At 39.3% G+C, this 13,347-nt stretch overlaps 1 protein-coding gene across 3 annotated transcripts in view; it reads left to right on the top strand.

The window, feature by feature from the left end:
- The window catches only part of LOC115074498, a 172,150-nt gene that overhangs the window by 68,609 nt on the left and 90,194 nt on the right, over positions 1–13,347 (top strand). For all 3 annotated transcript variants that reach the window (XM_029573993.1, XM_029573995.1, XM_029573994.1), the window contains one exon: positions 13,049–13,167. In XM_029573993.1, coding sequence (XP_029429853.1) covers positions 13,049–13,167 — 119 coding nt within the window. The remainder of the gene's footprint in view (positions 1–13,048; positions 13,168–13,347) is intronic.

Raw genomic sequence — 13,347 nt, 5'->3', positions numbered from 1 at the left:
TGGCTTATTTCTTCTTCCACTTTTATCAAATTAATGGAATGTTGGTTAATTTCTGGAGTTAGATTGTGGAGCGATGTTTGTAAGTCCTTTATATTTGAAGATAAATTTAACATAGCATTTTGCATTGTCATTATAGCCTGCCATATTAGTTCATTCATTACAACTTTAGGTTTCTCAACCGGTAGAAAAGGTGTCAAATTTATGGCTTGGGATACAAAAATACCTTGAGTTTCCTGGTTCCTCGAAGGCTGAGTTATCTTCGCTGCTGATCCAGATTCCTTTTCACTGGATTCAGCTCGTTTTAAGCCACCATTTCCCTCCACTCGCGGGGAGGAGATGAAAAAACCTCCCGCTCTCTCTAATGCCGCCGTCTCTCCAGTTGCTTCCTCTCCGATTGGACTCACTTCCAAGGACGCCATCCGTCCTCGTCTGGAGCCTGGGTCCGCAACGTTGTCGGCGTCTCCGGGTGGGGTAGGGGTAGTTGGAGCCCCGGGACTGAGTGTGACGTCTTCCAGGGGCAGAGGCGCTTGCTCTCCGCCTTGCTGCCCAGCGGGATTCTCCGGAGCTATAGCCTCTGATACTGGTTGGAATCCCGTCAGCGTCGTTTGAATAAGGCCGGGTCTTGAGGGGGTCGAGGCACCCTCTCTCACCCGGGCTTTTCGCTTCGTGTGTGGCATCACTCGGAGGCCTCGACAGGAAAAATTACCATAAAAAAAAGCGACGCTATCCGGAGCTCACTCACCAGCGTCTCTCTCGGGCGCCATCTTGGCCACTCCCCTGGATAGTCTTTTTCAGCAACCTAAAGTTGATGTGATGGTTGCAGCAGTAGCCAGAAGGACTATTATTCCTGTGGAAGGACGTGCTTCCCTTTGAGATGCTCAGGATAGGAAACTAGAAGCAATACTAAAAAATCTTTTCTTCTACGGGTTCATTTTGCTACAGAAGCAGTTTGTGCTAGTTATGTTGCTAGGTCTCTGCTCCATTGTATTCAGCAGTTGGCAGAGGTAGCAAGTCTGCAAAGCTAGAGTCAGCTACGGCTTATTTAGCTGATGCTTTATATGACATAATTAGAATCTTGTCTAGGTCTTTATCTCTTTCTGTGGGAGCTAGATGTCTTCCTTGGTTAAGAAATTGGTCTGCAGACTCGTCAAAATCTAGATTTTCTCATTTACCCTTCAAGGGTAAATACCTTTTGGGGGAGGTACTGGATTGTTTATTGAGGAATCTGGGTAATCCAAAGGTTCAGAGACTTCCTGAGAATAAGGACAAACCCAATTTTCATCCTTTTGGAGGTCGTAGTCAATTCATGAAAGCTAAAAGATATAGATCGGGCAAGTGAGCAATTCCTCAGACTTCTAGAAGTAAAGGTAGATCTCAGCTTTTACAAAAAGTTATTTGCAACCCTCCCAGTCTATAGAACATCTAGGAGCGGTATTCTCTTCCGTAGCTAGTGTGATATACCTTCCATGGAAGAGAATTTCAAAGTTATGTGCCCAGGTGAAAAGCTTTTCAGATCAGCAAGCTCCAACTGATTGGCATTAGCTGCATTAGCCATAAGATCAGCGAGCTCCAACTGCTTGGCATTAGCTTTGACTCCAGAATTAGTGCCTTGTGCAAGAGCTCACATGAGACCTCTACAGATTTCACTCTTTTAAAGATGGAAACCACAGATTTAGGCTTACAAGGTGCGTCTCCCATTAGCCAACAAGATTCTAGCATATCTAAAATGGTGGACACATGCTCCAAATTTACAGAAAAGGTATGCCTTTAGAGAGCCCAGACTGGGAGCTTCTGACAATGGATGCCAGCCTGTTATGCTGGGGAACATATTACAAAGATCATTATGCTCAGAGTCTCTGGAGCCAGTACGAGGCACAATGGTCAATAAATCACCTAGAAACCAGAGCTATCAGATTGGCTCTGTTGCATTTTCAGTCATCTTCAGAGGAAGGCAGTGAGAATTCTATGCAACAATAACAGCAGTTGCATATATAAATGAGGAGGGAGGAACACACAGTCAAGGTGTTTTGGAAGAGCCAGACCTCTTGTTTGCTTGGGCTGAGAATCATCTGCTTCAGTTGATAGTTCAACACATAGCAGGCCAGGTCAATGTTCAGGCAGATTATCTAAGTTGGAATGTAGTAGATCCTGGAGAATGGGAATTACATCAGGAGGCCTATTTGCAGATAGTGCAAATAGGCCTCCTGATGTAGGGGGCCAATCAGTTAGATCTGATGGCTTCCAATCAAAACAAGAAGGAAAGGAGGTTTTTCAGTCACCACAGAAAAGTAAACAGCGAAGCAATAGATGCTTTTCAACAAAGTTGGAAGGGATACAAGCTTCTATACCTTTTCCCCCCATGGCCTCTAATAGATAAAACATTAAGGAAAATAAATAAAGAATGTTGATGGTGCTGGTAGCTCCCAACTGGCCAAGAAGGCTATGGTATGCAAACCTAAGGAGGTTATTAGTGAATCAGCCTCTACTCCTGCCCAAGGGAGTTTTATACATCAGGGACCTGTAGAAATGGAGGATCCAACTCCATTCTTGCTTACGTCTTTGCTATTGAAAGGGCAAGGTTAGCAAGGAGAGGTTTCTCACCCTCGGTGATTAGCAAAATGTTGCACTCTAGAAAAGATTCTACTTCTCTGTCTTATATAATAATTTAGCTTATATTTGAAGAATTTTGTAGGAATAGGAATTTATCTCCATGGATTACACAAATAAGGGATATTCTCGCCTTTTTGCAGTGTGGTTTGGATAAAGATTTAGCATTAAACTCTTTGAAGGTTCAAATAGCTGCCATTTCTTGCTTTTGGGGGCAAATTAATGGTAGTTTGATTTCTTCACATAGGGATATTTCCCATTTTGTAAGTGGGGTGAAACACTTATATCCTCCTGTCAGATCTGTTTTTCCTCTGGAGTTTAAATTTAGTTTTGTAAGCCTTAACTAAACCTCCTTTTGAGCCTTTAAGTCAAGCTACAATAAAGGATTTTACTTTTAAAACAGTCTTTTTGGTAGCAATTACTTCTGCAAGGTGAATTTTTGAATTACAGGCCTTGTCATGTCAATCCCATTTCTTAAGGTTTACAAACAAATTTGGTTATTTTGAGGTCAGTTCCTTCTTTTCTTCCTAAAAGAGTATCTTCTTTTCATATCAATCAACATCTTGTTCTACCTACTTTAACAAGAGGGAGTGTAAGGAAGATTTAGGCTCATTAAAATTTCTGGATGTTAAGAAAATCCTTAGTTTTTCTCTTAAGTCTGAGAAATTGTTTATTCATTATTGTGGACCACGAAAGGGAGAATCAGCTTCAAAGACTGATTGCTAGATGGTCAAAAAATGCCAATTCTTTGGTTTATTTATTGCAGGGTAGAATGGTACCTAAAATGATTAAGGCCCATTCAACATGGGCACAAGCTTCATCGTGTGCCAAAAGATGTTCAGTAAGTCCAGTGGAGATTTGTAAAGCAGCCACATGGACATCTTTGGGAACATTTGCAAGGCATTATAGGTTAATCTTCTCACTAGACAAGATACCATTTTTTGATCTTCATTCTTAAAAAGCAGGATTGTCATCCACCCACCCCTTAGATGGGTTTTGGTATTTTCCATAGGTTCAGGATTGGTGGAGCAAAAAGTAAAGGAAGGAGAAATGATATCTTAACTTTTAATTTCCTTTCCTTTACTTCTGCTACACTAGTCCAGAACCCCACCCATTATATATAAAAGGTAAGTGTTTGGACAAATTTTCAGATTTAGCTATTTTCATATTTACTGGGTGTTGCATATGGACTTGGCTTCCTTCAAGAATGAATTTTATATAAGAATTTTTTGTTATATTAACCTCAGCTTGTTAGACTGTGGCACTGCAAGACATATATTTGCAAATTAGTTTTGGTTTGTGTATTCTTTTATTATTTGTTCCTGATATGTTATTAATTGTTAGTTTTTAGCTATGTCAGTAGTAAACTGGCTGAATTAGTTCTAGACATCACATATATTCTGATGATCTCAGAATAAAAAGAGAACTCTGCCTCCATGTGTGCTGGATGAGAGGATATACGCCCATAGGTTCTAGACTGGTATAGCAGAAGTAAAGGAAAGGAAATTAACAGGTAAGACACAATTTCTTCTTAAGGGATGTCAATGAAAAGACATAAAGCCAATAAGACAAGGGCAGCTCCAATGTGATCTTGCCCACTTTTCCCAGTTGTACTTTTTCTTGCTGGGGCAGCAGTCAATGGTTTATTCTGTCAATTGGCACATTACCAAATTGTCACTCTTTGGGAAAGGTGGAAGAGCCATCTTTTGATTTAACAAGAATTATTGATTTCCAGTGTCCCCAGGAGTAAAAGATCAGCCTAAAAGAAACACAGAGTAAACTAACTCATAGTGCAGTTTAGGACATGCTCTTTATTTACAATAAATGCAGTGGTTTAAATATTTGGTTGAAAAGACATGATGAGGTCAATATTCAAAGGCATTTAGCCAGATTACTTATTTATTATTTATTTTATTTATATTTAACTTTTATATACCGACATTCTTACATCAAATGTAAATCATACCGGTTTACATTAAAACAGAAAATGCAGGAAAAATATTTCCATAGTCTAATACAATGAACATTTATAACTAAAATTGTTAACAAGCCATAAAGGTAAGAACTTGGAATAAAAGGTTAATTAACAGAAAAAATAAATGAAAGAATTTTAAATGAAGCACAAAGGGTTGCACAAAGGGGAGAACCCCTTTGTCGCGCCCCTTCGACGCACGGCGCGCAGCGCCTGGTGGTGAGGCGCTTTTCGACTTGTAAGTTATATAGCTAAATGCTGAGTTTTGAACATTTTCAACCTTTATACGGCTACATTTTAGCTGGATAAATCATCTGGCTAATAATTAGCAGGGTAAAGTAGGAATGTTCCGGGGCAGAGCTGAGATAATCGAATAACTTTATTTGGCTGTGTCAAAATATGGGCCCCGAGTGATATAAAGTTATCCAGAAATATGTTCCCAGATAAATGTAACTCAAAGAATATCACTGGTTAAGTAGCAATTACAAAAAAAAAAAAAACTCCAGAATGGGCTTTGTGGCCCCACAGTGAAAAGAATGCCAGTCTTGCCAGTTGATCCCCAAGCAGCCCTAAAATGAATATTTCAAGTTGTAGGCCTTTAGGCCCAAAAAGCCTTCTGCACTCACCCCTTTCCCTCCCCAAAAGTCCAAAAAGCAAATAATATCAGGCCTGCAGCAATATGCCACCATGCCTTCCCCCGCCACTCCAAAATTGATCCTAACCCTTTTGCCCCACCAGCATCTCCACAAACCTCTAATCACAATTCAGGTCTCGTATCTGTCTTCCAGTGCGTCCAAGGTTGCTCTGACAGCATCACTGGTTGTGTAAGCTAGCAGAATAACGCACCTCAGACACACATGTAGAACACATTTATTATCTATCTAAAATTTATATACCTACAGACATTCACCAAAACAATGAGATCTATATGCTAAGCTTTGCTGCAATTAGTACACATGTAAATGCACCCTGAATGTGGCCATGATAAAAAATAATGCAATCATGTTAATTTTTATTATGGTCACCAGTTTTAATATAGCAGGGAGAAGGGTGTGAAACCATTCAGTAATGCTGTTCCAAGTAGAATAAAATAACAAAAATGCAAAGGTTTTCTCAGGACAACAGCTTTATATGATGAACTTCAAAGGAGTTTCAAAAGTACAGTCCCCCAACACGGCCGTGTTTCACCGTAGGGGCTGTGTCAGAAGGGACCCACAAAGAACAATTTCTAAAGGTTGTTATTGCATATGGCTTATAGATTCACAAATTCAGTAGAATGTGTGAAAGAAGTACAGAATTTCAACAAGTATTGGGTAAGGAATCTGGTTTAACCAACTAGAGTTAAATGCATAGACATGCCAAATGTAGAGTAGCAGGACATGGGGTTAAATGCATGGACCTGCTGAATGTAAAGTAGCGTCCTGCTACACACATGGCCAATTTAAAATCTACCCAAATATGCTTATATCTGCAAGAAATCTTCTTGAAATAGTAATGCCTTTAACTGTTTACAAAACAACTTAATATCTGGGATTAGATTTAATTCACTGGGCAAGTTATTCCACATAGATGGACCCATAAAAGAAAAGGCCTGAGCTTGAGATCCCTAGATAACAATGAATTCAAAGGATGAGAAGGCCTATACATTGAAATTAATTTGAATAAATAAAGTCCCTCCTTTCTAACAGCCATAAAAACTGTAGTAGTTGCTTAAGCACTGGCATTGTATGCTCTCTCAATTTTCTCTTTACTATTAATTGAGCAGCTGCATTTTGAATAATCTGCAGCACTTGAACACAATGCTTGGGCAGCCCAATAAACAATGCATTCCCATAGTCTGCCATCATTAACACAAAGGCTTATACAATGGTCCTAAAATCTTCCCTTGGCAGAATAAAATTTAAACACCTCAACAATCTCAACTTATAAAAACCAGGATTTCAGAATTATTATAATTTCAGCTGTTCAAGTCAGGGCCAAATCTAATTGGTAGAATCAACATATGGCAAAAACTTGACTTCTATTGTAAGGCCAAAACAAGTAACGGCTTTGAAATCAATAAGTCACTTTTAGACCCATGTCAGTTCCAGATTGTAAAAAAACTTGAAGGACTTAAATATTTGACGTTATAAAAAAGATGATTAACAAATCTTTGCCAGGAGGAGTCCTCCCAGACATTTGGAAACAGGCCACTGTTGGGTCTGTCTTGAAAGATATTAATTTACTATCCTTAGAGTTAGAAAATTATCTTCCTATTTCTAACTTGCCAACTGTAGCAAAAATTTTGGAAAAGGTTGTGTTGGATCAGCTAGAAAATTACATGGCAGATAATCAGTTATTGGATAGTTTTCAATTTGGTTTCCATAAGAACTATTCGACAGAGCTGTTGCTCTTATCATTGATGGACACTTTGTTAGGCTGCTTAGATCAAGGTCAATCGGGTATCCTGGTTCAGCTTGATCTGTCCACAGCCTTTGATACCCTCCACCATGACACTTTGATAAGAACCATGCTTTTTTATGGAGTGGGGGGGGGGGGACAGTTTTAAATTGGTACCAGTCTTTTAACTAACAGAGTGCAAAGAGTACAGATTGGTTATAGATATTCTACTTGACAAGCTATTAATTGGGGTGTACCACAGGGTTCAGTGCTGTCTCCAGTGCTTTTTAATTTGTACTTGACTCCCATTGGAGCCATTTTCCATATCTTGAATATTCAGTATTTCATTTATGCTGATGACATCCAGTTCTTTTTAACTTTGTGGTCCTAACTGTGATATTCCTGACAAACTGGTCCAAGAGGTCAAACAGTTGCAAGGCTGGTTGACAGAATGTCATCTATTTTTTAACATGAACAAGACAAAAGTCCTGTGGGTTGGAAAGTGTCCTTAGGACAGGAGTTGGAAAGAAGTTAGGTTGTCTGAGACACACTTGGTCCCAATACTCTGTGATAAAGAGTCTGGGGGTCTTTATAGACTCCCAGTTATCACTGAAACCACAGATATGTCATTAATGAAAACTGCATTTTATAAATTAAAGCTTGTTCGGCCATTGCAAATGTTACTGCTGCCGAAGTATTTTATTTATTTATTTATTTATAGCTTTTTTTATACCGGTATTCGTGGGTACATCATATCGGTTTTCAAGCAACTTGAAACATTGTACAAAACAGGGAGCAGTAAATTGGAGGAGGTAACATAATTTACAGAGAACTTGATTTAGGCGAAATGCAGTAGATTATTTAAGTATATACAAAGCATTGTAAGGGGGTGCAAGGGGGGAGGGGAGGAAGGGGGAGTAATTGGGCATAATCAAAGATTAATGGAGGAGGGGGAGGATTTAGGCAAATACATAACATTATTGGAGCGAAGGGGGTGAGGGGAGCATATATATGACATTGTTGAGCATATGTATAACATTATTGGGGTGGGGGGCATATAAATAGCATTATTGAGCATATACATAACATTATTGGATCGTGGATAAAATATTCTTTGAGCATATAGACGGCCTTATTGGAGCAGGAGAAAGGTGGAGAGGAGAGTGAGGGTGCATGGAGAATTGATTGAACATGTTGGACATAAAGAATTGGGGGGGGGGGGCGAGGATGACTAAGGCGAGTGTTGGACGAGTTATTCTGGGAATGCTTGTTTAAAGAGCCATGTCTTTAGCTTTTTTTTTAATTTTTGGGTGGATGGCTCTAGACGAAGGTCTGTGGGCATGGTGATCCAGAGGGTAGGTCCTGCAATCGACAAGGCTCGCTCTTTTGTAGAGTTAAGATGGACTGTTTTGGGAGAGGGAATGTGTAGTGTTCCTAGGTATGCTGCCCTGGTTGGGCAATTAGGAGTGGTGAAGTGTATACTGTTGCCAAGCCATTGTATGTTTCATGTGTGTAAGGTTTTATGTAAAATGGATAGTATCTTGTAAGAAATTCGGAAGGATATTGGCAGCCAGTGGAGTTCCTTGAGGACTGGGGTGATGTGTTCTGATTTACGGGTGTTAGGATTCTGGTGGTGGCATTTTGGAGCAATTGGAGAGGTTTAAGGGTAGAGGCAGGGAGGCCTAGAAGCAGGGCGTTACAGTAATCGATTTTTGAGAAGATTGTGGCTTGAAGCACTGTGCGGAAATCATGAGGGTGAAGGAGGGGCTTCAGTTTTTTAATGACATGTAGCTTGAAGAAGCAGTCTTTTAAGGTGGAGTTGATGAATTTTTTTAGGTTCATTTGGTTATCGATGATTACCCCGAGGTTGCATGCATTATGCTTGAAGGGGGACAAGGGGGGGAGGGGTGCTCAGTTTTTGCAGTGTTAAGGGTAAGGTTTAGGTTGGTGAGTAGGTGTTTTATTTCATTGAAGCAGTTTTCCCAGGTCTTGAAAGATTTGGAGAGAGATTCTTGTATGGGGATGAGGATTTGCACATCATCGGCATAGATGTAGTGGGGGAGGCCAAGGCTTGATAGGAGTTGGCAGAGTGGTAGGAGGTATATGTTGAAGAGGGTCATACCTTGAAGACAGACATTACACAGTGAAGATTGGTAACTCAGAATCCAATCCCACCCAACTGAACCAAGGCGTCCCCCAAGGATCCTTCCTCTCATCCACCCAATGTAGGCAGTTCCTGAAATGCCAATTTCTGAGAGGCAGCTGATAAGGATGTTGTGGTTGACGGTATCAAAAGCGGAGGATATGTCGAGTAAGGTGAGGATGTAAGAGTGACCGTGGTCAAGACCTTTGAGAATGGTGTCTGTAAGGGAGAGTAAGAGAGTTTCTGTACTTGAAAACCTTATGGAAACCGAATTGTGAGGAGGATAAGTTGTAATGGTTTTCTAAGTGCACTGTGAGTTGTGTGTTAACTATTTTTTCCATGACTTTGGCAATGAAGGGGAGATTAGATATGGGTCGATAGTTGGATGAGTCGGTGGGGTCAAGGTTAGGTTGTTTTATGATAGGTTTTATTACTGCTTGCTTTAAGGCTTGAGGGATTTTTCCATGTGAGAGGGAGCAATTGACTTTATCAGCCAAGGGTTTGGCAATTGTGCTGTGGATGGATAAGAGGGATTTAGTGGGAATGGTTTTGGTTGGGCATGAGGAGGGCTTTAGTTTCTTTAGAATGGATTCTATTTCTAATGCAGATGATGAGTCAAAGGCATCTAGGATGGTGATCTGAGTGCTTGGAATTGAAAGTGGGATGGAGGAGGGGGTGGGGAAGTATGTAAGTGTTTTTAGAATTATAGTACAATCTTTGGTCCTTAGTAATTTAGACTATTGTAGTACATTGTTTATTGGAATTCCTAAATCGTTGTTACGAGTGTTACAGTTGGTACAGAATACAACCGCTCAAGTTATAGTTGGAATATCGAAAAGAGAGCATGTATCCCCCGTGCTTAAGGAATTACACTGGTTACCAGTCGAATGGAGATGTAGGTTTAGACTTATGACATTTGTTTTTAAATTGTTACATTCTTCTCTTCCTTGTGTTTTGAAAGATCTTATTGTACCTTACAACCCAAGTCATTCTTTAAGGTCTGAAGGAACTCTATTAGTTATCTCCCCCGATGAAAAAGTTCAAGAAGGTTTTAATTAGAGCGTGAGTGTTTTCTTACTTAGCTCCACATGAATGGAATAGTCTCCCAGCTGATTTGAGGTTGCAGCAGGATTACAAAGCTTTTAGGAAGCAATTAAAGGCAGTTTATTTTAACGCAAGCCTTTGGATGAAGCAGCAGGTCTAATTTTTACCAAAAAGGGAAAAAAATATTTTATAACATGTTATGTTTTGTTTTTTCTTAGTGTAGAATGTATGTGTGTAGATTGTATTATTCTATGAATGTTTTATTGTAATCCGCACCAAACTGCTCTCTGGTGGCAGTGGAATAAGTATTTTTAAATAAATAAAGTAAATAACAGGAATCCAGGGCAGGATTCTGAGAAGTCTACATGGCCTTTTTTCACCAAATTTAGAATCAAATGATTCTCATCCATCCACATTTTACTCACCCCTTTCAGTGGGATAGTAAATCTAAGGTGGATGACACTTCATCCTTCACAGGAAAAAGCAGCTGAATATCATCTGCATAGATCTTGTAAAAGATAGATACATCTAAAATTTGACAAAGTGGTTACTGACAAATATTAAACAAAATAGATCTTTGAGGGACTCCTGTTTTCATAGTAAACCACTCTGATTGTTGTTGACCTATTTTGACCTGCTTTTGTCTATCAGACAAAAAGGAGGTAAATCAATGAAGAACCTGCCTTCCTATTCCCATTTTATGAAGTAAAAAAAATCAGAGACTGAGACTTAGCAAAATCTTAGTACCGTGGCCCTTTTGAAAACCATGATAGTTACCTAGACAAACCCTTTTGAATGTTGGCCTCTTAATTTTTAGGTGCAGTTCAAAAATGTTTTGTTTTTTTTAACAATGGATTTAATCATATTTTACATTGGTTTTATCTCTTAGTCTGATGCAGTGATGAAATGCAAACTGGATATTTTTAAGATGTTTTATATTTTTTGAACTGGGTGGTTTAATAATTGAGAATTGTAGATTTTAGGCAATTTTACTCTATTTTTTAGAATTTACTTATGTTTGATTTCAGTGTGATGTAGTGTTTTGCTATTTAATGTAATTTATATTGATCAATTATGAATATGTATTCATATGTTCATTTTTGGAATATTTATTATGGTATTGTAACTGTTTAAAGTTTTATTTTGTAACATCATGATCTGCTTAAAACAGAATTGATTTCTGGAAAAGCAGAGTATAAATCCGTAAATAAAGTTAAATATAGTGAGGAGGAGACTAGAGAGGTGAAGTGTTAAGACAGGAAGTACTGGAAGGGGAGAGACAGTGAAAGGATAAGGAGGGGGTGAGAGAGCCAGGTATGACCGGATAGAGAACAAGGAGGTGGTGATTTGAGGGAGAGATTTAGAGGCAAAAAAGAGAAAAAGAGCAAAGGAAAAAGATCAATGTAGGAGTAATAGAGGAAGACAGCAGGAGAGAAATGGAAAGGAGACCCTGAAAAATGAGTTAGGAGAAGACAGACAAGATCAAAGCAGAGAAAAGACACAATTGGAGGGAAAAAAAAATCACCCAGACAACAAACATAGGAAAAATAACATTTTAATTTAGTGTCTGGAGTGTGCAACACAGTGATTTTGAAGCTGTATGGCCCTTGGATTCTCTGCAGGCTATGATGGCTTTTATTGGATCATGTAAGAATTATCCAAAAATATTGTACATGATCTATTTAGACCCTTCTGCATAAGAACACAAGTGCCATGCTGGTTTAGACCAATAGTCCACTGGACCTAACATCCTGTCTCTGATAGTGACCACTCATAACAATGTCTAATGCAGCATATTAGGGCTTTTATGGAAAAGAAGGGGCAGCAGCAGATCAGGGACATTTTTTGGAGGGGGAGATAGGGAAGTGACAGTGATCTGGCACTGATTTGGAAAAGGGAGGGGAGGGAAAAACAGTAGTCTGATCAGGGCCTGAGAGAGAAATAGCAGTGGTCTGAGCAGGTCCAAGAAGAGGGTAGAAGTGGCCCTTCCTTAAATAAGAGGAGAAAAAAAAAACAGTTTGCAGGGGAACAAGATAAGGAGAGGTAAGAGAAAAGGGGGTAGAGTACGAAAAATAAAAGGGAAAGGGAAAATATGGTGAGGGTTGAGAAAGACAGAGGATAAATATGGGAGAGGAGAAAGATGTATTTATTATTTAAAAGCTTTCTCAGTAAAAGAGGGGGCTTCAATTATTTCTCACAGGGATATAGCTGGCAAGCTCCGACATTCTTCCCCTAGCAGACCACTATCACACACCCTTTCCCTCCACTCTCTGGCATGGGCATGGGACCTGTGAGTTAGCAGATGCCCAGAGAGCCCCTCTTCGAAAAGGCTTCCTGTTCACTAAGAAAGCCACTAAAGGAGTTAGGGCCACTGTAGATCCTGACTCAGAGGCTCTGTGCTCCCTGAGTGCCACTGGTAACCACTACTTCTGCTGGAGAGAGAAGCACACTAGTAGTTCTTACAGAGCAGCAAAACAGGTAGCACCAGCCCTGATGTTATTCATCTGCTGTCTAAGAAGAGTAATTATCCTTTGATTCCTGTATATGTATATAAAAATGCTTTCTGTTATGAAATTGCTGGTGTGAACAGAAGAGGAGCAACTTCATACTTAAAATATTCAATAATTATTTTTTTTTAGCTTTAATAATTGTCAGAGTCTAAACACATTTGTAGTACAAACTGTGTTTTCCAATTCACAATCACTTCTCATATTTAACATTTTATAAATAATTACTTTATGTATGAAATTGTTCTTGTTGCACATCCACTGATTTTTTTCTTGACTACTTGCTCCAGTTTAAGGCATAGCTACTATTCTGAAAAAGGACTGTACAGGCTTATGTGCGGAAAACCAAAAGATTGAGAAGGATATGTAAAGTAACTGCTGATTTCTGATCTTCAGTATATTACCATACAGCATCGCTTGCTGCCTCTGCGAGGCCAAAAAGAAGATTGAAACACTTTGTAATACAATCAGGCTGAACTGTGGAGATTCCTGTGACCCTAGCTCTCCCATATGTGGTAGGTGGTAAATGATAAAATACGTAACAGTAAATTTAAAGTATATCTCATAAACTGGAACAACGGAAGTGTGCAGTCCTGTCCATTGTACTGACTAAAAACAACTGTAACAACTGTGAAAGAAACACAGTGAGAGTTAAGTCTTATAGTGTGGCTTTTAGTCTTAGGGGTAGATTTCCA

The sequence above is a fragment of the Rhinatrema bivittatum genome, chromosome 12, assembly GCF_901001135.1.
Source record: "Rhinatrema bivittatum chromosome 12, aRhiBiv1.1, whole genome shotgun sequence".
NCBI classification, from domain to species: Eukaryota; Metazoa; Chordata; class Amphibia; order Gymnophiona; family Rhinatrematidae; genus Rhinatrema; species Rhinatrema bivittatum.
Note: the sequence above shows the minus strand (reverse complement) of the source record. Positions and strands in the feature narration are given on the sequence as shown.